Source organism: Cordyceps fumosorosea (assembly GCF_001636725.1).
Source record: "Cordyceps fumosorosea ARSEF 2679 chromosome Unknown scaffold_9, whole genome shotgun sequence".
NCBI classification, from domain to species: Eukaryota; Fungi; Ascomycota; class Sordariomycetes; order Hypocreales; family Cordycipitaceae; genus Cordyceps; species Cordyceps fumosorosea.
Genome location: NW_017387309.1, coordinates 784,221 through 807,885, shown reverse-complemented (window position 1 = coordinate 807,885; position 23,665 = coordinate 784,221). Strand labels below are relative to the sequence as shown.

Genomic DNA, 23,665 nt, shown 5'->3' with positions numbered 1-23,665 from the left:
AGATTACTGTCCGGCCACCATTTCAACGAACTTCATGCGCAACGCTGTTCAAGGCTTATTACAGTCGCCAACATTCCAAACTCGCTTCATTTCCTCTTCGCTTTGCCAATTCATGCCACATTCTCCCAAAATGTGCTCGCAGCGCTTGTTATCTTCCCACCACTACTTGTCTCATCCTTAGCAGTATACAAAAATGTTGTTGCCTTTCCTCATCGGCTAGAAAGGATGCTCCCTTCTTGCTTCATTTCCTTTGCACTCAACCACCAACCACGCGGTTCTTATCTCTCTTCTCCCTTGCTCTCGTTGTCGCTATTGATGGTCGAACGAAGTCTCTTAGTCAAAGCTTCAACGAGTAGAGAAGTACGCGTCGGTTCCTTGCTCAACACAACTTGGCACACACAGCCTTTCGCGGGGTATATCCATCGCCGGTGTCTTTAAATACGTAGTCGTTAAGAAGAGCCACGTGAGCCACACACACATCCGCCACTTCGTTCAATGCGCGGAGTGAGATGCTCACGGGTGTCTTGATCCAAAAGTCATTCAGATGAAAAAGGATTTGGTCATATGCAGAGAGCGCCATCAAGAACCCATCAATATCGGTAGGATGGATGTTTCTCAAGTGCCAGGGCGCCCTCTTGCTGAGAAAAATATGTATGAAGAATGAAGTGGTTGTCTGACCAGGCACGCTCCAAATTTCCCTGCGTTCGTCATCATTTCGTCAACCGGTCGTGTCTTGCCGAGGGAGGGCCTGGTGATAATAAGGGAGATGTAAAATATGGATATGCCACACAGTCCGCAGAGTGGCAAACGAACCGTGCTGGCATACTGAAGAGAAAGGAAGTGCAACGCATGTACCCAGGCGAGCCATAGACGCCATGCAAAACCAAGTAGAGGTAGGCGTGCCTTTCGTGAAGACAGCCAGCCAATCCCCAGCAATGCAAATTCCCAACACTGAAGAGAGAAAATAGTAAAAAACACTCAAAGAAAGACGTTGTCGAGGGACGCGTCAATGCGTCAGCTCATCCATGGACTAGATAAAGCGAACTTGGAAAAAACAGCAATAAAAACACAAAGAAAATGCCTGCCTTGCTACTCAGCCAACCATCGTCTGATGTCGATGGCTATAGAGTGATGCCTCCGCGAAGATCTTGTTTGGACAGAACCTTTCCTGCGCCTGATAAAAGGCAAGGCATCGCGAGAGGCGGACTGAATGGTGGCTTTCTACGCCACGGGAGGGATAGGAGCAACGGGAGCGGCAGCGACGTTGGTCATGTCAACCTCATTGTTGATCTCAGGGGCGACGGCGGCTTTCTGAGGGCAATCGCGGGAAATGTGACCGGCCTCGCCACACTGGTAACAGGTCTTGCCAGCCGTGTTGAGGGGGCCGCCGTTCGGGGCCGTGCAGTCGCGGGAAATGTGGCCGAGCTTGCCGCACGCGTAGCATTTCATAGCCTGAGCCTGGCAGTCGCGAGCGAAGTGGTTGGGGCCGCCGCACTTGTAGCAGGTAGCAGGGCGAGGACCACCGGCGAAGCCGCCACGGCCGAAGTTGCCGGCAAAGCCGCCGCGGCCGCCCATAGGGGCACCACGGCCCATGGCGGCGGGACCGACGGGGTTAGGGCAAGCGCGCTAGTAAGAGTTAGCAAGATGGAATTGAACCAGCTGCAGGTAGAAGAGCACATACAGCCAGATGGCCAGGCTGACCACAGCTGTAGCAGCGGCCAGAGGTGGCATTACCGCTCAGGCGCAGGGTAGGGCAGTCGGCCTGGACGTGACCAAGCCCCTGGCAGTGGTAGCACTGCTTGGCCTCGGTAGTACGAGGAAGAGGGCAGCCGTTGGACTCGTGGCCAGGCTGCTTGCAGTTGTAGCAAAGGCGCTCAGAAGAGGAGCAGACCTCGGCATAGTGGCCGACGTTGCCACACTTGTAGCAAGCACGACGAGAGAGAGAAGACATGGTGATGTACTGCCAACGAGGGTTAGTAAGCTTCAAGAGCGTTGGTGGTGTATATGAGGTTGCGCTGCTGTCCCCGTGGAAGGTGACTGTCGACTCCCGGTTTTGCTTCGCACCACTTGCAACTGCCATCACATGCCGCGTCGCCGCCAGAAGACTGTCCCCGACCCTCTGGGAGATTGCGCGAGATATGAAGGGGAGTGATGGCCTCAAAGTAGATTATAGGCGCCCGCATGAAGAAGTAATCTCGGCATGGCAGGTAATATCGAGCCGCCAGGGGGGGGTACCGGTGGACGCGACGCGGCATATTGTAGTAGTGGCGCGCGGGACATGACCGAGGTTATGGCGGGGAGCGTGGCGGGGTGTTGTCGCAAGGAATCGAGAGTAGGTATATTGTGAAGGTACAAAAGTATTCGAACGCGTTATCTGATGTACGGATTTTCGCCATTTTTCTGAGTTTGCGACGGATGGTGCCGTGGACTGGGTCGCACAAAAAATTCGAAGCGGAAACTGAACCGGCGGCGCAAAAGAAGGTCGAAGGGATCAAGGATCGCGGGACGAATTTCGTATGGCGAGCAGGCGGGAATTTGTAAAGGAATATTCTCCCCGCATCTTGTCCCTGCCTCTTTTGTCTATGGTATTGACTTGCGCAGCCGTGTGGTGGTGACGGATTTTGACGAGAGAGTCGGGTGCGGGCAGCAGCGCAACGGCGGCGCAAGTGGCGACAGCAGCACAACGCCAGGGAGCGTGCGCGGTGCGTGTAAGAAGAAGCAACGTACCTTGTTTGGATGAGAAATTTTCCGGGAAGTTATGTAAAGGTGACAAGAGATGTCGACAGCAAATAATTCGACTGCGATAAACAACTGTCCACCTACAATCGGATAGAAACTGGAAGGATATGGGAAAGGGAAAAAGCAGGAAAGGAAAGAGCAGGGATAGACTTTAGCCAAACAGAGCAAGGGCAAAGGTACCTCCAGGTAGGCTACGGGGACGACGGAGTGAGCGTCGCGCGCTTTCACTGGGAAAAATTTTTCCTTACCTGCCTTGCCCTTTTGCCCATGTGGAGGCGCTTTGCAATTTTGGGTGCTGGGACGGAGTAGCATTATTATTAGCGACCAAGGCGGTTTAGTGTTCCCCAGCTGCTAGCACTGTGTCGCAGACTTGCAGAAGTCACAGGAGCAGGAGGTACGGATTAAGCGCTAGTATTTTCTCCTCATCCAATCGCAGCTCCTGAATTGCAAGATTGTCTGTACCAGGATTTCCAAGTCGATCCCCAAGCCTGGTCGGTCACTGGCCGGATACCGCTCGGTCATCCGCTAACAGGTACTGGCCGGGGCTCCTGATATAACTAGCCCAAGCACCTGCATCTACTTGGCGTCTCTCGATCTCCAGTACAGAGTAGACCGACTGCTCTACCATTCTGATCACCAATTAGTAGCCTGCCAGTACTTTGGAATTTCGGCGTCGATACCTGTCGACAGCGTCGAAGTAAACATTACCACCCGTCCACCTGGCGCAGCCATCATTACCCTCCCCTCGGCGACCCCGGCTTCAGAGCAGCCATCGACTAGCTATGAGCAACCGAAACAAAGTGGCTTGCGGCTGACCGAAATAAAGTTGTTGAATCAATTGGCGGTATTACAGCTGCTTCTACACAACGAAATGCAACTCGACCAGACCTAGACGCCCAATTTCTGAACACCCGTCCCAGCTACTACGCCGTTTGCCCGCGACCTGCCGTTGGCATTGTCATAACAGTCGACGTCGACGAAGCAGTCATGGCATCAACCACATAGGATACACCATCCTCGGACACATAAGAGGGTGGCCGTCTTCCACCGCTTGCCTGCGCTTGTTCAGGTTCCGCCTCCGGTATGGGTTCTTCTCTCGTCGCCGCCTCGTTCCGTTGCCAGTACAGCCTGTCTGGGTCCAGTCGCTTCTAATCGTCAGCATAAAGCAACTGCCAAACCGAGGAAAGCGTAAAATACGTACCACGCTCTCACGCCAGAATCCGTACGCTGGCGGCGTCACACTATTCGTAACGGCCTCTCTCCCAGCCATCTCCTCGTCCTGTGCCAGCACCACCCGGATCGGCCGTCGTGGCATCGCATAGCCTGTCCTGAGCAGATCCGCCGGGTTCATCGCCTGCCGCCCGCGGTTTGCAGCGGCCGGCCGGTCGCCCCGTCGCACCGCCACACAGAGTCGGATCATGTTGTAGCAGAAGAACACCGTAGAGACAACAATGATGAGCAAAAGAAGAATCGTCAGCTCGCTTGTTTGGATGTGCTGTGTCAGTGATAGCCCCAGATCTGTGCCAGCCTTATGGTTAGTCGAGTCTTGACGCCTGAATTGGACCAGCCATGGCCGCGACTTACAAACTGCTAGCAGCATTAGCACAAACAATCCTGAAGTCAAGGCGTGCATCAGCGCTACGCGCACTCGAGCAGATTTGACCCAGGGTAGGCAAAACAGAAACTGCTTCTTTCTGTCGCACTGCATCTTTTCAACGATTCCTCTCCGCCGCGACCTACGGCTGTCCTGCGGCCTTGGCTGTGCCTCAATGTCTTGTGCGAGGTTGATAGTTCCCGCCACAACCGCCGGGGATGGCTCTATGACTTCGGATACCGGCGGCTCGACAATGCTGGTTATGCTGGCAGATCCTAGCCTTTGATGCAGCCTGTCTCCCGATGTGGTTGCTTCTGGTGATTTGGGAGTCTCTGGGGCACCGCTGTCGTCCCTAACCTCGGAGCCAGTTTGTCGAAGGACTTCCAATGGCCGTGGGAGCACCCTGGCCGATCGCGGAGTATGTGTATCGTCTGGCGGTATCGTATCTCCCACAGTCGAAGTCTGTGAGAGCTCGTGGCTGGCCGCGCCGCGCTCCATGGCGTCCCCCCTCCGCGCATGAGCTCGTTGTATAAGATCTCGCCTGATCCTCTCCATCCCTGCGGAAAACATGGCCTTTGTCTTTCGGCAAAATCTCTCCTGGATTTCCTGTCCTTGTTCCGTTACTGTTGTCCGTCGTGCAAGCTGCAAGCTACACGGCGAAGGAGTAGCCGGCCAAGGCAGAACCGTTCTAGTAGATTCTCGGGCGTGGTATTCCAGGCTAAGAATACTATTCGGTGACTAATGGCATAAGAAAATATCCAGGCTATGCGCCAGTAATCTGGACCTTATGCCACCAGCTCTTGACAACCTCCGTCGGGCTTCGATAACAATGTTGGGATTGGTGGGTCGACTAGGACTTGTGGTGGAAGCCAGCGGCAAGAAGGGCAAGGAATGGGTCGGACAGGGAGAGTAATAATTGCAAAAAGGGAGTCATTCAAGGGTCGGGAAGCAAAGAAGAAGGGATTCGGAAAGAACCATAGAGTAGTAGTCGAGGAACATGTCAAGGGTCAGGTAAGCCCTTCCAAGACGGCGACGAAACAAGCTGCCTCCCACATGCTCCAAAGCGCGACGCGCGACAGCGAGTCAATTTAGGCCAAGTCTGCTGCGAGCAATCAATACGATGTTAATAATAAACTGCCGGCTGTACTGGTGTCTACATTTCATGCGCTGGCTGCAGTGCCTCAATGTGGCGCATCTCCTTGTTACGAATCTCTGGTAGCGTGTGTCAACTCTTTGGTCGGAGACGATTCCGACCGGGGGTATCAACCAGGGCTCCCGTTACCAGTAATCTGGATTTACAATTTTCAGTGTGACTGAAACTCCAAGATGGTGCTACTCTGGCCAGGCGACTCTCTTTTCGGTTTTGATGCTGCAACAAGCTTACTGAATTGGTTGGACGGCGGTGCTCGAAGTGAATGCGGCTGTGTTTCAGATTCTGCAACCGCCGTGCCGTTGGGCGGCAGCAGCGTGGCGAGGAAACAGCAACGGTCACGAAACAATGAAAGCCATCGAAAAGCATCATCGAAAAGAAAAAATAAAGGCCCAGAACTAATATCCCGCCAAAGGACCTGTGTCTTGATTTCAGGTACAAGAGGATGACTTGGTGAAATTATCTTGTCATCCCTGGAGTGGACAGCTATATAGCCAGTCGTACGTGCGATGAGAAGATTGGTAGTAAGAGGGCAGATGCGGGAACGCAAAAGAAAGGCAAAAATGTCAGGCGCGTATTCTTGGGCGCCCTGGTCACACGCATAAGCCTCTCAAAGCAGGTTGGGAGTGAGCCCCCTGCAGCATCAGGTATCGTAGCCACCACATCTGATATATGGCATTACCGTTTCATTATTGTTAATAGTAATTGATATATACACAAGATTTGCTTATCCTGCGGGGACGTCTCGCAAGATTCATTTGCACCTGCGCCAAGATCGCAGTGCGTAATACGGAGTTCAGTGTGGCTATGAGATCGCGGCCCCGTTGTGCCAGACGCATTACATATGCCTCCAGAACGAGTCTTTTCTTACAGACGTTACATTGCCATGAATCTAGATATCCGTTATATCGACCTAGATGGGATCGACCGATGCGGCTGATCCTTATGCTGCGAAGCGCCACTGCGGAACCGCTTCACCCTCCATGCACGCATACATGGGCGTCAAAATCAACTCACAGTACCGTCTCTGGACGAGATCATTTCAGCTCGCCGAGTAGCATAGTACGGTCGGATGATGCGGAGAGAACTAAGCCAACATTAGCAATTATCCCCGCTAGATACGGCAGGCATTCACTTACGGACTGGCTCCTTGCCTGGTGAGAACTCGGCGCTGTTGACGGTGCCGCGGTGGCCAGGCAGTTTATACAAAAGCTTGCCGTTCTCGCTAGACCAGACAAGAACGGTCCCATCTCCTGAGGCGGCCGCAATCTTCTTGCCGTCGGCGTCCCAGCTGCACCCCAGCAGGTTCTTTTCCAATCCCGACGTCGTGCCGTCGAATGTGCGGATCCGCCGTTCCGTCGGCGCGAACGGCCGAATGTCCCAGGTCCTGACTGTAGAGTCCATGGCATAGGATAGCAGTGATTGGGAATCAGGCGAGACTCGTAATGATGTGATGGTGTCCAAGTGACCGGCCATGCTGTACACGACAGACTTCTTTCGCAGATCCCAGACACGGATGTCGTTGTCGATACCTCCCGTGTAGATTTCGTTTCCGGCGGGCGAGATGGCGGCCGCGGTGACAGGGAAGTCGGTCTGGATATGGTCGGCGGCGTGCTTCGTGCGCGGGTCCCAGATGCCAATCGAGCCGTCGTCGCTGCCGCTGATGAGCATCTCCTCGCCGCGCCGCGTAATGTCCAGCGCGTTGACGACCTCCTCGTGCCCAATGTATCGTCGGATTCTCGTGCCCGAGGTTAGGTCCCAGCTCGCCAGGTGCATGTCGGCAGATGCAGAGTATAGGATCTCGGAGTCGCGAGACCACTGCAGATCGAGAATCGCACTCTTGTGTCCGTTTAGTATACCGTAGTTTTCGCAGTCGCCGTATGTTCGCCACAGCACTATCAAAGGATTAGCCTCAACGTCAAGATGGAAGTGCGCAGGGCCGCACGTACGTATACTGCGGTCCATTGAGCCAGAGGCAATGAGATTTCCTGTAGGGTCAAACTTGGCTGTGAATACTTCGCCAGAGTGGCCCGTAAGCTGCATCACCGGCGACTGCAGCGCGCTCGTTCTCGGGGCCTGAGGAAAGGTAAGCCTTTTTTTTCTCACCATAAAGGGCATCCATACTAACAGTCTGCACCAGCGCATTGCTGGAGGCGTTGAGGCGGGCCAGCGCACCCTCTGAATTATTGACATTCTGGCGCTTCACCAGCACTTGGGAGGTGCCTGGTTCGCCGTCCGCGGGTCGCTTCTCGGCCGACATTTTCTGAGCAATGGGCTAGGGGTTTGATTGCGCAAAAGCGAGGTTGCGAGCTGCCTCGGCGTCAATTGCTGTAGCGCGATGGTTTGAGATTGAAAATTATCGATCGCGGCGCGAAGCTACCTGAAAGCTGGGGCGCTCATTGGTTCTCGGCCCGCTGGTTCTTCCCAAGCTCGGTCCCTCCCACCACGTACATTCATCCACCTACAAGCTGTCCCGCACACGACCTTACTTGCGACAACAAGCCTAACAGGCAATAACTGCGACAAGATCTGACAGATTTGCACGCTGGTACTTTTCTATTGCTTGCGATTTGTTCTCCTTTGTCTGCGACGCGATAGCTACAAGTCAACCTTGACCGCAAAGGGGCGAGGACAACCATGGCCTCCAGCAAGGCCTCTCGCATCGGCGAGGAGTAAGTCTACATCACGAGGTGCAATTCATGACTCTTTTCTGACAGCTTTGTAGGATCTGGAAGTACGAGGTGCGACAATAATGAACCGTACCGTGACTGACCGGCCCGCAGGACGAGAATCGATAAGGTCAACGCCGAGCTCGTGACCCTAACCTACGGCACCGTGGTTGCGCAATTATGCAAGGACTTTGATGGCGACTATACGGAAGTAAATAAGCAACTGGATAAAATGGGATATAATATTGGGTTGCGCTTGATCGAGGATTATCTCGCCAAATCCAACACTATGAAGCGTTGTGCGAACTTCCGGGAGACAGCGGACATGATTTCTCGAGTATGATTCAGAGCGGCACTATTTGAAGGGGAACCTTACTGACTTGCTTCAGGTCGGATTTAAAATCTTCCTGAATATCACTCCTCAGGTAACAAATTGGACAGCAGACAACAACCAGTTTTCGTTGGTTTTCGACGAGAACCCGTTTGCAGATTTTGTGGAATTACCCGATGATGGCCGCGCACAAGATGAGCTTTGGTATTCCAACATTCTTTGTGGTGTTTTGAGGGGAGCTCTTGAGATGGTGCAGATGCAAGTCGAGGCGCACTTCATCAGTGATGTGCTACGAGGCAATGACACAACTGAAATGAGGGTATCGCTAATACGATACATTGACGATGAACTACCCCCGGAGGACGATTAGTGGAGGTTGAAATGGATTAGGTATATAATCGATGTTTTCAGCTGGCCGTGTTGGCGTTACCCAGTTGGCGAACGACAGAGACCAGCCATTTGTTTCAAACGCAAGCGGCCCGCGGAAGGCAGCCACCTGTGTACAAGATGTGCCGGGTTGAAATGCCGTTTCACGGCAAGATGCGGCGGGATCCGATCCTGGGAAGATGGCTGTCCGGCGAATCCCTCGGCTGAGATGCGTCGGAGTCAGGTATACGTCGAGTAACCGAGCAGAGCACGGGCGGGTCGGTCAGCTACCGAGTCTCTATCACATTGGGGATAATGATGCCTGATCGATTTCAATATTAGTCTAGTTCTTTGTCTTATTCTACGCGCGTCGATCTCGACAAAGAATAAATAGACTTTCATGTTCAATTTGATCAAAGTACATGACGGCTAATAATTAGTACATGCGCTTTGCCAGTTCAACGTGCAGTTTCGCGCCATGTACAACGTAATACTATAATGGTGTGCGACTATGTATGCGGTTGATCGGAGAGGGATAAATTTTTTTATAGTCAGATGGTTTCAAGGCCAATCAATAAGTCTGAATACACTAGGCATGAACTGTTTACTCGGAAATTTCTTAAGAATCGTAAAAATGGCGTTTCTTTGTCATCAGCGGCTTGCTTCGAAACTTATTGCGCCCAGTTATTGCGAGCTGCCAATCTTCGATGAGCCCTTTCTAGCTGCCTTAGGCAGAGACTAGCGGCAAGCGGCCCAGGAAATACGCAGTCTAGGCTCAGAAGTACGCGTGCGGCCCCACAAATACCTTGCTCGGGGCTAACACGGGCTCACACTGTTCCACACTGTGGTCGCGCCGTTTTCTGCGAGGCGCTGGAAGATGCGCTTGTGTGGCCTGATGCGACTGATGGTACAGTGCGTCTCGCTGAAAAAAACGTGCCACAATCAATCTCCTTTCCCCTAATCCCCCAATCTGAGCAGCGGGAAAACCTCGCACAGTGCGAATCCTTGCAGTCCGCACCAACCGCGTCCTGCCTCTCCGCCACCAAAGGCAATCTAAGCCCGGCCCATATCCACGAAATCAAGTCTCCACGGTCCCAAGAAACGCCTGGTACCCCATCTCCGCTGCTCGCCAGCAATAAGGCAAAATCGCCCAGCTTCAACCGCCACTTCGCGTGGAAACCAACTGTCGCATCTGATCGTCAAGCCTGCCATCCTCGATTCGCAGCCGGGTAGTCGACCTCGCGCCCGTGTCCTCAAGCAAACTCAGCCACACTGTACTGCCGTTGCCCAGCCCCCAGCCAGCTCGTCGACTTTTGCAACCTCATCGCAACTCGTCCCTCACCAACAAAGACGTTTCCGGTCCGCATCGAACTACCATCGAATCCTATCTTTTCGCGTGCCGTTGCCATCGCCCCTACCGTTGCTTCCTTGCTTTCCCTGTTGCTTGGCTTTAGTCAGGCTTCCAACGGTTTCAACGCTTTGCTTCGCGCGTCTAGAATCAACCAGCTTTTCGCCTCCACGAGTCGCCGCAGCACAGCTGTCTTCCTCTCGCGGGTTGGTACATCTCGACCACCCTTCCGTCCATCCCCGGAAAGCCCACGTTCGGCCAGCCTCTTAAGCGCTGTACCGTAGTGGCAAGTCCCGGCGGCTGATTCGGCTACACTTCCTTTCTTTCTCGATACCCTCGCCGGCGATTTAGATCTTGCTTCTTTACCTCACATCATGGCCATGAATCCAAACGCCGCCATGGCCAATATGAATCCGATGGGTGGCCCGGTCGGGAGCGCGCCAATGCCCATGATGAACAACGGCGCTGTCAATCCCCAAGCCGCCGCCGCTGCCGCGAGACAGCAGCAGCTGAACGACAACCAACGCAGCGTCCTCAACACCTATATTTACGAGTATTTCCTACGGTACGGCATGTTCGACTGCGCCCGTGCCCTCCTTTCCAGCCAGCAACAGGTTAATGTGAAGGAGGGGAAGAACGTCAACTCAGTCAACGGTACTGGTGACGACGCCATGGATACCGACTCCAAGGATGACATTGATTCCAAAACTCCCGACGACTTGCCCGCCCCCAAACTTCCCATGCCTGCATCCGATACATCCTTTCTGTATGAGTGGTTTTGTCTCTTCTGGGATATATACAACGCGCAGCGCGTAAAGGGCAACAACGGGACAATCAACCAATATGTCATGCACACTCAGGTATGCCATTTGCAGAGGTCTATCGGCGAGATTTCAATGCTAACTGCTCAAAAGGAAATGCTTCGTATGCGACCCGATATGCAACAGGCCTATCAAGCCCAGATGGCTCGTGGCATGCAAGGCGGCATGGCTGGCATGAAGCCGGGCAACCTGGCACGCACTGCTATGGCTAACAACCAGAAGTAAGTTGACGTAGCAGATTCAAAACAAGTATTTTACTGACTATCTATAGCCCGCAAATTATGCTTGCCAAGCAAAACCCCATGCAGCGAGATCCATCTCACATGAACGCGAACCAGGACCGACCGTCGTCTCCTGCTGCTGGCGGGGATAACGCACCGTCGCCTTCCGCTAAGCGTCAACGCACTGACGGTGGTTCGTGGCTTCAGAATTTCGATGTCAAAGACAGCGCTTACATTTATTCAGGTCCGGGCATGCCGCAGCAAATGATCAATGTGAATGGAGCTCAAACGGCGCACCAACTGCTCGCAGCCAGCGGAATTAACCCTAACTCTCTTACCCCCCAGCAGCTAGCTTCGCTTGCGAGCACGCCTCCCCATGCTCAGCAAAAATCGATTGCAACCTATATGGCGAACATGCAATCGCATCACGGAAAACAGCTTGGAACTCAGCCTGGCATGCCCAACGTCCCCAACCCTCCGAACCAAGGCTCTCCGATGGTACCCCATGGGCCAGATGGAACTACGCTCAACAATTTCTACAACGCCCCCGAAATTGGTGGTGCCATGCGTCCTGGCCCCCCTGGTGCCGCAGCCGCTCAGGGCACGGGTAGTAACCATGCTCTCCAGGACTACCAGATGCAGCTGATGCTCCTAGAACAGCAGAATAAGAAAAGGCTGATGATGGCTCGCCAAGAGCAGGATAACATGGGTGGCGCCATACCGCGGGACGGCCCTCCTGGTCCTGGCCCTAACGGACAGTTCCCCGACACGTCACCACAGGCGATGCGGAGTGGTGCCTCGCCAAACCCTGGTGACCAGATGAAGCGTGGTACTCCTCAGATGAACAGCTCTGGAATTCCATCCCCGATTCCGGAGGGCGGCCAGTCAAGAGACTCGCCCAACCCTATGAACTTCATGAACAACCAAGTCGACCCCACCATGGCACCGCATTTCTTCAAGGGCATTGACCCCAACATGGCTGGCGCGCAAGCTCAGATGAACGGCATGCGCCCGCCTAGCTCGCACCCCGGTCAAACATTTGCCCAGCAGCAGATGATGGCAGCAAGGGCACAACAACAACAACAACAACAAGGCCAAGGCAATCCAGCGCAGCAGTGGCAGCAAGGGCCTAACGGACCGATGGTTGGCCAGGGTATGCCGCAGAATCCTCAGGCTCAGGGCACCCCTCAACAGCGCGCCATGCCACCGCCATCCGCTCCCGCTGGGGCTGGTCCCAACGCCAACAGGACAACGGCCTCTCCTCAGCAATCAGCAGCCGCACCGCCGACGCCGAACCAGGGCACCAAGGCTGCTCCTAAGAAGAAGGAGACCAAGGCTGCTAAAGACAAAGTAGGGCTCTTCGCAAACGGTCATGTTTTGTATCAAGCTAACATTATACAGCGCACCGCCGCTCAAAAGAGCAAGGCAGCTGCTGCCAACGCTACGGGTGCCACGCCTGCAGCAGATGGCCCCGGTGATGGTGATGCCGCCGCTCCAGCCACGCCAATGACACCCTCTTTTAACAAGGCGGTATCAAACGCGCAAGGCAACACCGCTCCTGCGACAACAGCACCAGCGGCCAGCGCGCCCCCTGTGGCTGCACCCGCACAGCCTCAAGGCGATCTCGGGCAGAATGGCCTGGCTACAGATAATTATGGCATGGTACGGACACTTAAGATACTTGGCGCCGATGTACCTACTAACAGACTGCAGGTGGACTTCCCTGGCATGGAGTTCGCCAATCCTCTTAACACGGGCGATGTCCTCAACGACTTTGACTTCGACTCGTTTCTGCATGATAACGACGGCAATGCCGAAGCGTTTGACTTTAACGGCACATTCTCGGGGATGGAAGGTAACGAGATTGGTGCAGATTGATGAGGCGAGATGATCCGGACCGGTGGTGGTGCGCCCGGTAGCTGGGCTCTCGGTCATCAATCCTCCCATCGTTTTCATATTTTCTTTGTTTGTTCCTCCCTGATCTTCTCTTTCATCTGTCTCGGTGTCTGCCTGCTTCCATTTACGTTTGGGTCAGACTTTAATAGGGCATCATGTTTCATAACGGCGTTTGTACGGATCTAAATCATGGTCATGTGGCGATTGGGTCTGGCGGGATTCCGTGTGCAATTTTCCGCGTAACGAAGACTCTCAAGCTGGTACAAGAGTTTGTTGGTATTTATCGGTTTATGGTCCCTCTTGTACTTTTTTTTCTCCCCCTCATCCTTTCCCCCCTTTACTTCTTCTATGGCTTTGTTACTCTCTGAACTGCGTTTTTGTCTTCTTTCATATCAAACTCTGTCAGTATTTTGTATTGTTGCAGTTTTGACAACGGACAACTGGATTTTTTTTTTCTTTCTGGTGGAGCACGCTCGTCTCGTTTGACAAAAAATGAAGCTGAGATATTGTGATTTATTAGTTTTTCTAGACTACTGAAAATGACTTGTGTTGCTTGCCATGTTCCAATATGTGTATATATTTGACTACCTGGCGGGCCGTCCGCTTCGCAGCTATGTAGAGGCCAGTCCGCCGTCTCCCATTCTATTGTTCAACTGGATAATGGTGTTTTCAAAAACGCGAGCGGCGCCAAGGTGGACAGAGGCAAGGTCTTCTTCGTCACCTTCGCCATCACCATCGTCATTATTATTGTCATCTTCGTTGTCATCGTCATTATCATCATCGTTATCGTCGTCATCATCATCATACTCGTCTTCATCGTCCTCATCAGAATCCTCACTGCTTTCATTGCTCATAATCTCCACTATCAGAACCCGCGTCTGCTCGACCAGACTGCGGCAGCGGACCATGTCCGTCGTCGTCATGCCCTCGCGCAGCCCGTTCTCGAAGCCTGGCAGGGTCTCCTGCGTGACAATGTCCTTGCCGCAGAGCAGGCTGGCGAAGCAGTGGTCCATCTTGCCCAGTAGCCGGAACGTGGCCGCGGGCGCAGGCGGGAACGACCGCACGTATTGTGTAAAGTCGCCGCAGACCTTGAGCAGGAACGGTACTTGCAAGGAGGCTAGAGGAGCAGTCAGCCCATCAGTTTCCAACACTTTCTTCTCGGCTTCTCGGTGGGGGGGGGGGACTCACGAGTTCCGGAGCGCCACAGGGTGTCGATGACGCCGTCAAGCGCGGCCGCCACCTCACCAAAGGTCTCGAAGCCAACGACGGCGTCGGAGGGGTCCGGGCCGCTAAACTTTTTCACGTAGCGGCGCGAGATGCTGAGGAGCGCCTCTTCGAGGTCGCGCCGGACCTGGTCTTCCTTGCTGCCGCCGGGGTTCAGCGGTTTCCGCCGGGGCTGGGGTAGTGAGGCCGCGGCGGGCGATGAGACGACGGCGGTTGAGGGTGCCGGGGAGAGTAGGCCGGCGGCGGGTTGGACAAAGCCCCCGGGTTGGGGGGAAGATTGATCTTGCATCTAGGAAAAATGCCTGAATGAATCTGAGATTTTTCAAAGATAAGACGAAGCTATGATTGATAGATGGCGAAGGAAAGTCGAATCTCAGAAGCAAGTACCTAGTGTTAGTGATGTGGTAGGCTCTGGCAGGTACATACAGTACATACATACATACCTGTGAGTCTCAGTGAGGTGAGTAGGCCCAGCGCCTCCAATCAAGCGCCACAAATCACCCTTTTATATGTGGAGCTGCGATGGCGAGCCAAACTTGATCGCATCGAATTTTTGACGACCATTTCATCAATCTCAATCCATCGTCTTGTCGCATTCACCACCGTCCACTCCAAGTCGCACAATCGCAAGCTATCCATCACCATGGCCCCCAAGCGAGTTCTTGTCGAGAAGCATGGCCGCCACGCCGCCGCCCCCAAGGGCTACATTGCCGCGACCTACGACACCCTGACGTCGCCGGAGAACGCCTCAGTCGTGCGCAGCATTGCCGTCTTTGGCGTAAGTTGTCTCTCTAACGATGGCGCTGATATCTCTAGATGAATTCTATTGCGCGCTTCTTTCTTCCATTGCCCGCTTGTTTGACCTGGCTAACCAAACGTGCAGGCTGCTGTCGCTTTCCTCTCGAGCCCGTTCAGCGAATTCCTTCTGCCTCCGTAGGCCGCCTCCCTCGCGTCCCTCTTTCCCTCTTTCGCGCTGTGACTAACAAGCGTCGCATTACAGGCAGTAAAAAAATTTACACGTCACTACGTCTACGGAAAGAAACCCAGCCCGCGTAGGGCTGCCGAATGAACCCCAAAACGATGAAACAGACGGATGGTCGTTGCCGCAGAACTAACCAGCCCATCCCTGCTGCTTGCTTACAATCAAGCACTGTACGATCAGAAAGAAAAAAGGATGAATCTTGTACAATATTTTTCGCTGAGGGCGGGCTTTTTTTTCGCCAGAGTCCCGCCTCGACAGCAAATGCGCCTCTTGGGCTTCATGCGCATAGGAAGGAACCTACACATGTGAATAGACACATATACTCTCCATACACACACGCACTCTCTCTCTCTCTCTACGTGCATACAGACCCTGAAACGAGTGCATAATACACGCAACTACTAAAAGAGGTACAGGTCGGGCTAAATGGTGTGCATTAGTGGCCACAAGTCATCATCGCAATCTGATGCAGGGGCACTCGCTACCCTCCTGCAGCTCCTGCCATCCCTTGCCTCACGTCAAAACACTTCCCAAGACGCGGCCACTGCATCAAGACACCTTAGCTACCTACGATTTGTCCTGGCTTGCATTGAATCGTCCTTTTGTTTTTCTTCAGTCGGTCCATTTTCCTATTGCATTTTGTTTTCTCCCGCCCAAGACTCGCAGTCTGCAAGTCTCACAGCATCATCTTAACTGTATCACGCAAAATTTACATGTGCGTTTCAGGTCATGGCTGCAGTGGCAACAAGCACCAATGCCCGGCCCCCTGGCTCTTACATGGCCAACAGTGATGGCGCCAACACGCTGCCCAGGCGAGGCCTGGCGCACCTCGTCGACAAGTTTGAGACGCTCGACAAGGCCAACAACGGTGGTGCGCCTCGCAGGAAGCTTAGCAATCCCCGACAGCAGGGGGCGGGTTTGACGGCCAGCAAAACCATGTCGTCACTGAACTCGCTCCAAGACAACCGACGTTATCTCGAAAATGCCCCGTATAGAAAGGATGAAAGGCTTGAATTACTACCCGCGGCGGCTGAACCAGGACGGACCAACATCTCACCCTGGAAACCACATGTCGCTCCGCCCAAAAATGCCCATCACAGGGATCGCCTTTCAACTGTGGCAGAGACGAGAAAGATTTTTGAGTCTGAGGAGCCCGCGCCGAAGGCTAACCTAGGTACGCCACCTCATCCAAGATCTGATACCGAGAAGCTAACAGTTGCATCGCAGATGCAGATGTCCCAAACACAAAGACACCCAAGGCTTCAACTAATTTCCCGCTATTAGAGAGCTTAGACAAGAAGCTCCCTCTGTCACAATCCTGTGGACACATCTACTCAACACCGAAAACAGGTGCGTACCGATTCATGCCTTGAACAAAAAGCAATCCTGACCCGCGATGAAGCTCCCAGCAGTCCTATAAAACCGAACCTCGGTGTCTCCTTGCAGAGTTCTCACCCGTATCACCATGAGAGACTACAAAACTCTTCCATGCACTCTGTACCGGCTTTGAGTCTTGTATTGAGGGTACGCCGCGACACTGAGTCGTACGATTATTTGAGGGATGACGAGCTCTGGCGGTCATCTAAAGTCGATGGGTCTAAGCAATCAACTCCACGAGTTTCCCTCGTTTCTTCAACCGGGTCACCTTTGAAATCACCGTCAAAGCTGGGAATAAAGACTGTCCGTCTGGCGTCCAGAGATTCGTGGCCTATTTCTTCCCCCGACAAGGCACATCTGCTTCCGTCAAGCCCGCGACATTCTGCATCTTCAGAGATGAAGCGGCACTCGGCAAACAGCATTACACCAACCCCATCGGTAGAGTCAGTCGATTCTGTAATAATCGCCAAGAGGGGTCGATCCGTCCCGCAACTCGCGCAAAAATGGTCACCACAGCGCATTGTAACGCCACAGAAGCCAAGGACGCCGCAAAAGACAGCTCCCATTCGGGAGGCAGCAGGGTATGGCACTTTTGTGAAACCTAAAAAGCCTGAGACTTTTCGAGACGCTCTCGGCTTCTTTGAGGCCATGGGCCATAAGGACTCAGCACACTCGGGCACTCCCGTCGAGTCAGCCAAAAGACCATCGCAGGCAGAAAATCCGACTAGCAAGCGAGAAAAGCTCAAAGGGTCTCTGAAGAAGATCTCCTCGTCCTGGAGATTCAAAAGAACACGAAATACGGGAGAGTCGGGAAAACTTACAGAGTACCCCGCCATGTGGAAGCTTGGCTCTGTCGAAGCTGCACCACGCAAAAGACTGCACACAGAGTGGTGTGAAGTGTCAGCAGATCACAGACAGCCGTTGAGAGCTTCCAAAGCTGGTGAGCTTAGCCTCTTTGATCCCTACTTATCCAGCCATGCAAAGGTGTATCGTGATGGGGAGCATGTACATGGTCACATGGACATTCTCTTGCAGGAATCTTCTTTGCACAACAACGTGTGTGTTGCGAGCGAATCAGACTACGGTACGAATAATGTCGCCACAGACTGCTCACGCTCGCCTGCTGGTGATTCTCCGAGGACCTTGAAACCACGACACCCATCCCGGCGCTGGTTCTCGCGCAGCTCGGGGACTCTGGTTTCGCAAGCGCACTGTCGGTTGGAGCAGCCCCGACCTATGCACGGTGTTGAGATGAAGAGACTTATTAGTCTATGCAAGATTCAAGGAACTCTCAAGAGACGCGGGCATACCGAGTAGCCTTGTCGCAGAGGGATGGTCAACCCACAGTCTACGATAGAACGAACACAATTATTTCGGTGGACAAGGTCGGCTAGGGATTTGTGCTTTGACATTACTTTCCTGTAGAATTCTGGTAACGAAATACAAGCTGAATATTTCGTCTCATTATTGTCCTAATGGTGCAACGCCAACTTATTCTCTTGTGGGCAAGCTTTGTGTGCGCGAACATGGGTTGCCCAAGCGCAATACAAACCACGAGATCGATCTTATACAATCCAGCAACTATATCGCAACGTATAAAAGAAGAAGGCAACAAATTGATTTCTCTGAAGGCGACAAGCCCTGGTTTCCGTGAAGGCAGCAGGTCTTGATTTGACTCTTTGTTCTTCACAACACAAAGTCGTCCCTTTGCATTCTCCCCCGCTGATCGGCCGACCGCGCGCACGACGACGTCACCTCGTCCCCGTCCTCCTCATGGTGCCCCTCAAAGGCGGCGTCGATCCTGCCGAGCTCCAGGTCGATCGGGTCCATGCGCTCCGGGCGGCGGTCGATGAGCAGCGACACGTCGTCGGTCCTGGACCCCGCCGACATTTGCGGCGTGACTGGCGCGCCGTTTCCGCCTCTGGTGGTGGAAAAGGTCACGGTGGAGGAGGGTTTGGTGTGGAGGGTGGAGGCGGTGCCGGCGCTGCGGAAGTCGCTGCGTGTCTGGGTCTGGTGCTTGCGGTGGTTGTGGTTGTGGTTGTTGCCGGCGAGGTAGCTCTGGGAGCCCTTGGCGGAGATGCGCTGGGCGGCGAGGGTGCCGAGGGGCAGGATGATGATGACGGCGGTGAGGGTGAGGGAGCCGGCCTCGAAGTTGGTGAACTTGGCCCACTCCAGGCCCGCGAAGACGGCTGTGTATGGTGTTAGTGGTGGTAACCTAGTGTTGTTTGTGTGTGTTTTCGTCATGTTCACGTACAAGGAATGACCATCAGGGTCCCGTTGGTCATGATGAGAATCTCCATCGGGTTGATCAGGGTCGTGGACGGGAGGATGCCGCGGTTCTTGATGAGGTGGGAGACGAGCTTGACGTTGAAGACGGCGCAGAACCAAAAGATGGACACGGCGCCCATGGCGACGGTCCACTGCACGCCCCAGAAGAACCAGACGGCCGGGTCGGCCGTGATGATGGCGTGGTTCTGCACGATGGTGTACGCCAGGCGGAAGCCGACCGTCAGCAGGACGATGACGCCCGAGAGCGCGCACGCGGCGTACTTGTACCTCTGCGGCCAGAAGGCGACCATGGTCCAGGCCTGGTTGACCAGCGCGGCCTGCATGACGACGACGAGCGGCAGCGCGAGCGTGTTGGCGGCGAGGCTCGCGTCCCAGTAGCGACGCGGCACGGCGGAGAAGTCGCCGGCCCAGATCTGGTAGAAGTGGCTAAAGGGCGCGACGTAGTAGGAGAAGAGCAGGCCGCAGCGGATGACGGAGATGAGGAGGCCGAGGAGGTGCAGGACGGAGGCGGGGCGGAAGAGCTTGGCTGTGGGCGTCAGGGCGAGGACGACGAGGAGCATGATGAGGCAGGCGCCGAGCTGGGCGCCGTAGTTCATGACGATGCTGATGGACTCGTCGTAGTAGGCGTTGAGCGTGTGCATGGGCACCGAGGCGGTCGTTTTGTGGTCGGCGAGGAAGAAGGTGACGTTGCCGGCGAACCGGTCAAAGGATGGGTCGACGACCTCTTGGGGAGGGCTCTCCATGGTGGGTTCGTGGACGAGGTGGTACGAGATGGAACGTTGTCGATGTAAGAGTTGTGTATGCAAGCCTTGTATAAAGTTAAAAGAGACGCTCGAGAGATCAAGTTGCACAACATTCCGGGGAATGAAGCCGTCTCAGCAGGGTTGTTGTGGCAGCAGAGAGCGGCGAGGACCCTTCAACCAGACACAAAGAAAAGCGGCTGCACGGGGCCTTTCTCTGCTTCGTTTGGGCCATCCATTTTGCTATATACTCCGGCATTGAACAACCGGGAGAGATAGAGCACGGGCAAGCGAGGGCAAGCACAAATGCACAACTGCCGAGACAAACGGCAACGACTCTCGCCAAAGGAGGAACAATAGGGTGGTGAGAAAGGTGAGGCGTTGGCCGCAGTCAAGACCAAGCAGGGACCTGATGCATATTGTGGCCAAGGGTCAACGCATGCTCCCGTATTATTGCTGAAAGTGAAGAAGAGAAGCCGTATAACTGAGTTGAGTTGTCGTCGTCGTCGTCGCTGTCCAGGGTGGTGGTGATTGATGGTGGAGGAGTGGAGTTTCCCGGGTGAGACTCCGAGTGAGCCGCTTGATATTGTTCCTGTGGGGGCTGCGGGACGGATACCAGCCTTGGTATTGTTCCTGTGGGTTTTCCATCTGAATCAACCAACATCAGCTTGGCCCGGGTTGCCAAACTGACTCTACGGTAAAGGTGATAAAGTGCAGAAAAGGGGAAAGATCAGGGGGGCAAAAAAAGCCGTGATTCGTCTGTTCTTGGTTGAAGAAGACTCAGTGGCTGCTTTTGGGGGCCGTGCCGTGCGATGTGGCCGTGAGATATGCCGGCCCGGCGCGGCAGCTCCTCTTTTTGCCGGAGCTACCGCTGCAATAGGATCAAGGTCCGCTGGGACGATGGCGTGATTGGTTGTTGAGATGGTGATGTGTGAGGTTCTGTCGAATGCCGTTTGATGGAACTGACACTGCTAGGCACTATCATGTCCAACCGAGCCTGAGAAGCAGCAATGTTCTTGCCATGTCGCTCTGAGATGAATTCGCCGCTACAGTATAGCATTCGATTTCGCTAGTCTCCTCATCCCATACCATAAACCAGATTTATTGATCCTCCGCGGGTTGTCGCTCTCGGCGTTGTCTTGGGATATCTTCACGGCCATGCAGTTTCCACTTTGCCAGGATCCATTGCTTTCGATTGCAGGCATGCATTCCTCGTTATACGTACATGAACATGGTTGATCCCCTCCCTCTCACTTCTCGGCAGCCTCTCCCCACAGCACGCTGCAGGCCTTAGGATTGTCCTCGTCCCGCAGCCTGGCCAACGCCGCCCATTCCCATGCCCTCAGCTATCTTGCGCGCCAGCGCCTTCTTCAGGTACCACTCGCGCGCCAGCGATCTCGTCGTCTTGGCAAACACGGCCGCCGGGATCTTTCCCCGTTCCACAGCCCTTCCCAGCATGAAGATCGCGTCGCCCAGAGCGCGCTCCTCCGCCACCAGGCTATACAGCTGGTTCGATACCACCGTCGGTGCCACCAGCAGCTCATCAATATCCGGCTTGGCGTGTCCGGCCGAGCCCTCAATCACCCCGTCTGCTCGCCGCAGCGCCTCATGCAGGATGTTAGTGTTGGACGCCAGCAGACTCGACAGCTGCGTGAGCTGTCCCAGCTCCGACTGGAGGCCCGCCATCGCCTGCACCATCGCCGCGCGCTGGGCCTGCAGGCCTGTCATCGACTGCTCGTTCTGCTGGCGGCTCTGCTTTCTCATGTATGCCAGTGTTTGGGCCAACTGTCGCAGCAGCTGGTCCTTTTCCGGGTTGGGGGGGATGGGGGGCGCCTTGACCGTTGACGGCGGGGGGATGTCAATCGTCAGTGGGTCGTCCAGAAGTAGATCCTGCGGTGGTGGTGGCTGCGCATGAGCTGTGCTTTGCTCAGGGGGGTAATTTCGTGTTTGATTATGATGCATTTGGCCCCATGATCCGGGCTGTGGTGGTTGCTGTTGCCAGTTGCCTTGGCTATATGTTGGTAACGCGGATCCGGTGCTTGGGTTCGCTTGGTGTTGTGACTGATGCGGAGGATACACAGGAGGGCTGGCGACGGTGGCTCCAAAACTTGCGACTCCTTGGGTAGTTCCCAGCTCGTGTTGATGCGCTTGCGGTGGCAACGGAGGCGCCGAGTCATATCTTGAGGGTTGTCGCTGCTGCGCCAAGGGAGACGTCGGGGGCAAAGGCGGTAGTGGAGGGCCAGAAGTTGATCTAGAGTCTTGTGGAGATTTCGGCGGGATTGGGGGTCGTGCCTGTTCTGAAGCTGGTGATTGCACTGGTCTCGCTGCCATCTCGACGGGCAATGGAGGGACAGGCGGAGGGGTCTCGGGTTGCGGTTGTGGCTGCGCCGCCGGTCTCGGCTGTCGCGCCACCACCGGTGGTTCTTTTGCGAATACGTCGGCAAGTATCGCGAGAAAGTCTTGCAAGGTCGATTTCTGTCTCAACATTTAGTCATCGTCATCCCGTCTTGGTGGCACGGCACGGAACGGCACATACATCCCAAAACTGCTGCCACCCAACAAGGTAAGGGTGGTAGACCTGGCCTTGCTGGTCGACATGCTGCCCTGGCCGTATCAGCATGGACTCGGTAGGCGTAACGTATATTATTGGCGGTTCCCTCGGGTATCTGTGTGGTATCCATATCGACAGCGGGAATCGGTACGTGCTGCCGCGAAAGTTGACGGGCAGCGTGCCAGAGAGGTGCACCAGCAGCGCGCTGGCGCCATCGGGTGAAGCTTGTCAGGTTAGATATGCTTGCTCGCGCATTGAAGATGAGGATAAATCGACATACTATACACGTCGGTGCGCGGTGAGAGGGTCGGGTAGCGGCTGAGCACGCGAGCGATGCCGTCGTAACTGCGGTTGACGTCGTGGTATTCCTAGACGCAGGTTAGAGGCCGCGCAACGCAAGCGATGCAACTTTGGGTGGCTTACGCTGGTCAGAACACTGTAAAGCCAGTTGAGGACATGCTGTTGGACCGTCATGATGGTCGTTCAAGGTCGTTGGCCGCGGCCATTTGCATGTGCGCGTTTGTTGCGTAAGTTGAGAGGGGCATCTTCAAGTTCGAGACGACACCAAGCTCCACCCCAGCTTAAGCTTGGCGCCATCGTTGGCCCCAAGTGCAGCTACAAGGTGCATTATTCTGTTACGACAGTCACCATGCAAATCAATAAAATCCATATTTATATGGAAAATACTAATTAGCTTTCTAGATCTTGTAAGTCGATGCATTCTTTGGAATAGCATAGACGATAACAAGTCCAATGTTCGGTGCTTACTGGTACGTTCGGTCTTGTATGAAATACCGACTACCCTATAGCGTGGTCACTTTTTTGCGCTCTAGCAGAAGTAGCCCGTAAAAATTCAAGTTAGAATATGATAAATTGTACAAATGACCCGAAAGGTTCTTATACTCAATTATAATATCTGAATTGATCCATCATGTAGTTGATAGGTAACTACATTGCCTGTTTACTTGATACTTCTTGATACGACGTCGACTCGAGTATATAGCTGGGCCAGGAGGCAAACAGAGGAACATAGAAAATAAAGAAACCTAGAAAAAGAAAAGAAGAAAAATACATAAGGAAATACAAAGGGTATATTTTAGGAAAATATTATCAGAGAAAATCGGCGCAAAGAACTCTGAATACATGGGCGTTGGCTTGATTTCGTCTGGTGATCCGCAGCACCATTAACCCCATCGCCATTTCTCTTTACAACCCCATCAAACCCGTCCACCAGCGCCAAAGTCCGCAGCATCTCATTCGTCAGAATCATCACCCCCTCATCTACCCCGATCCCCGGCTTCGAGAGCAAAAAGTCCGGCTGCGTCGCCAGCGCCACCTGCGCCGTGACGCGCGCCGACACGTCCGTC

The 23,665-nt window shown here is 54.2% G+C and overlaps 10 protein-coding genes across 10 annotated transcripts; 4 read left to right on the top strand and 6 right to left on the bottom strand.

The window, feature by feature from the left end:
• Positions 1-1,221: 1,221 nt before the first annotated feature.
• Positions 1,222-1,951, bottom strand: ISF_04439 (zinc knuckle domain containing protein; the record flags this gene model as incomplete). The annotated part of the gene is made up of 2 exons (XM_018848045.1): positions 1,222-1,626; positions 1,682-1,951. The coding sequence occupies 2 exons, from the start codon at positions 1,949-1,951 to the stop codon at positions 1,222-1,224; spliced, it is 675 nt and encodes a 224-aa protein (XP_018705001.1).
• A 1,711-nt stretch (positions 1,952-3,662) lies between these two features.
• On the bottom strand, positions 3,663-4,831 carry ISF_04438 (hypothetical protein; the record flags this gene model as incomplete). The annotated part of the gene is made up of 3 exons (XM_018848044.1): positions 3,663-3,884; positions 3,941-4,292; positions 4,350-4,831. The coding sequence occupies 3 exons, from the start codon at positions 4,829-4,831 to the stop codon at positions 3,663-3,665; spliced, it is 1,056 nt and encodes a 351-aa protein (XP_018705000.1).
• Positions 4,832-6,520: 1,689 nt separating this feature from the next.
• ISF_04437 (U5 snRNP complex subunit) lies at positions 6,521-7,743 on the bottom strand (the record flags this gene model as incomplete). The annotated part of the gene is made up of 4 exons (XM_018848043.1): positions 6,521-6,570; positions 6,623-7,378; positions 7,433-7,559; positions 7,612-7,743. 4 exons carry the CDS (start codon positions 7,741-7,743, stop codon positions 6,521-6,523), a joined length of 1,065 nt encoding a protein of 354 aa, XP_018704999.1.
• A 377-nt stretch (positions 7,744-8,120) lies between these two features.
• ISF_04436 (TRAPP I complex, Bet3) lies at positions 8,121-8,853 on the top strand (the record flags this gene model as incomplete). The annotated part of the gene is made up of 4 exons (XM_018848042.1): positions 8,121-8,155; positions 8,209-8,217; positions 8,267-8,489; positions 8,542-8,853. 4 exons carry the CDS (start codon positions 8,121-8,123, stop codon positions 8,851-8,853), a joined length of 579 nt encoding a protein of 192 aa, XP_018704998.1.
• A 1,718-nt stretch (positions 8,854-10,571) lies between these two features.
• ISF_04435 (LisH dimerization motif protein) lies at positions 10,572-13,117 on the top strand (the record flags this gene model as incomplete). Its single annotated transcript, XM_018848041.1, has 6 exons — positions 10,572-11,057; positions 11,112-11,239; positions 11,290-11,432; positions 11,484-12,589; positions 12,641-12,901; positions 12,953-13,117. 6 exons carry the CDS (start codon positions 10,572-10,574, stop codon positions 13,115-13,117), a joined length of 2,289 nt encoding a protein of 762 aa, XP_018704997.1.
• A 629-nt stretch (positions 13,118-13,746) lies between these two features.
• On the bottom strand, positions 13,747-14,648 carry ISF_04434 (meiotic recombination protein DMC1; the record flags this gene model as incomplete). The annotated part of the gene is made up of 2 exons (XM_018848040.1): positions 13,747-14,252; positions 14,324-14,648. 2 exons carry the CDS (start codon positions 14,646-14,648, stop codon positions 13,747-13,749), a joined length of 831 nt encoding a protein of 276 aa, XP_018704996.1.
• Positions 14,649-15,002: 354 nt separating this feature from the next.
• Positions 15,003-15,296, top strand: ISF_04433 (hypothetical protein; the record flags this gene model as incomplete). The annotated part of the gene is made up of 2 exons (XM_018848039.1): positions 15,003-15,137; positions 15,243-15,296. 2 exons carry the CDS (start codon positions 15,003-15,005, stop codon positions 15,294-15,296), a joined length of 189 nt encoding a protein of 62 aa, XP_018704995.1.
• Positions 15,297-16,070: 774 nt separating this feature from the next.
• On the top strand, positions 16,071-16,611 carry ISF_04432 (hypothetical protein; the record flags this gene model as incomplete). Its single annotated transcript, XM_018848038.1, has 2 exons — positions 16,071-16,515; positions 16,592-16,611. 2 exons carry the CDS (start codon positions 16,071-16,073, stop codon positions 16,609-16,611), a joined length of 465 nt encoding a protein of 154 aa, XP_018704994.1.
• Positions 16,612-18,404: 1,793 nt separating this feature from the next.
• On the bottom strand, positions 18,405-19,750 carry ISF_04431 (mating-type alpha-pheromone receptor PreB; the record flags this gene model as incomplete). Its single annotated transcript, XM_018848037.1, has 2 exons — positions 18,405-18,907; positions 18,973-19,750. 2 exons carry the CDS (start codon positions 19,748-19,750, stop codon positions 18,405-18,407), a joined length of 1,281 nt encoding a protein of 426 aa, XP_018704993.1.
• A 1,287-nt stretch (positions 19,751-21,037) lies between these two features.
• ISF_04430 (tumor susceptibility protein) lies at positions 21,038-22,772 on the bottom strand (the record flags this gene model as incomplete). The annotated part of the gene is made up of 4 exons (XM_018848036.1): positions 21,038-22,222; positions 22,284-22,522; positions 22,579-22,666; positions 22,722-22,772. 4 exons carry the CDS (start codon positions 22,770-22,772, stop codon positions 21,038-21,040), a joined length of 1,563 nt encoding a protein of 520 aa, XP_018704992.1.
• Positions 22,773-23,665: the final 893 nt, after the last annotated feature.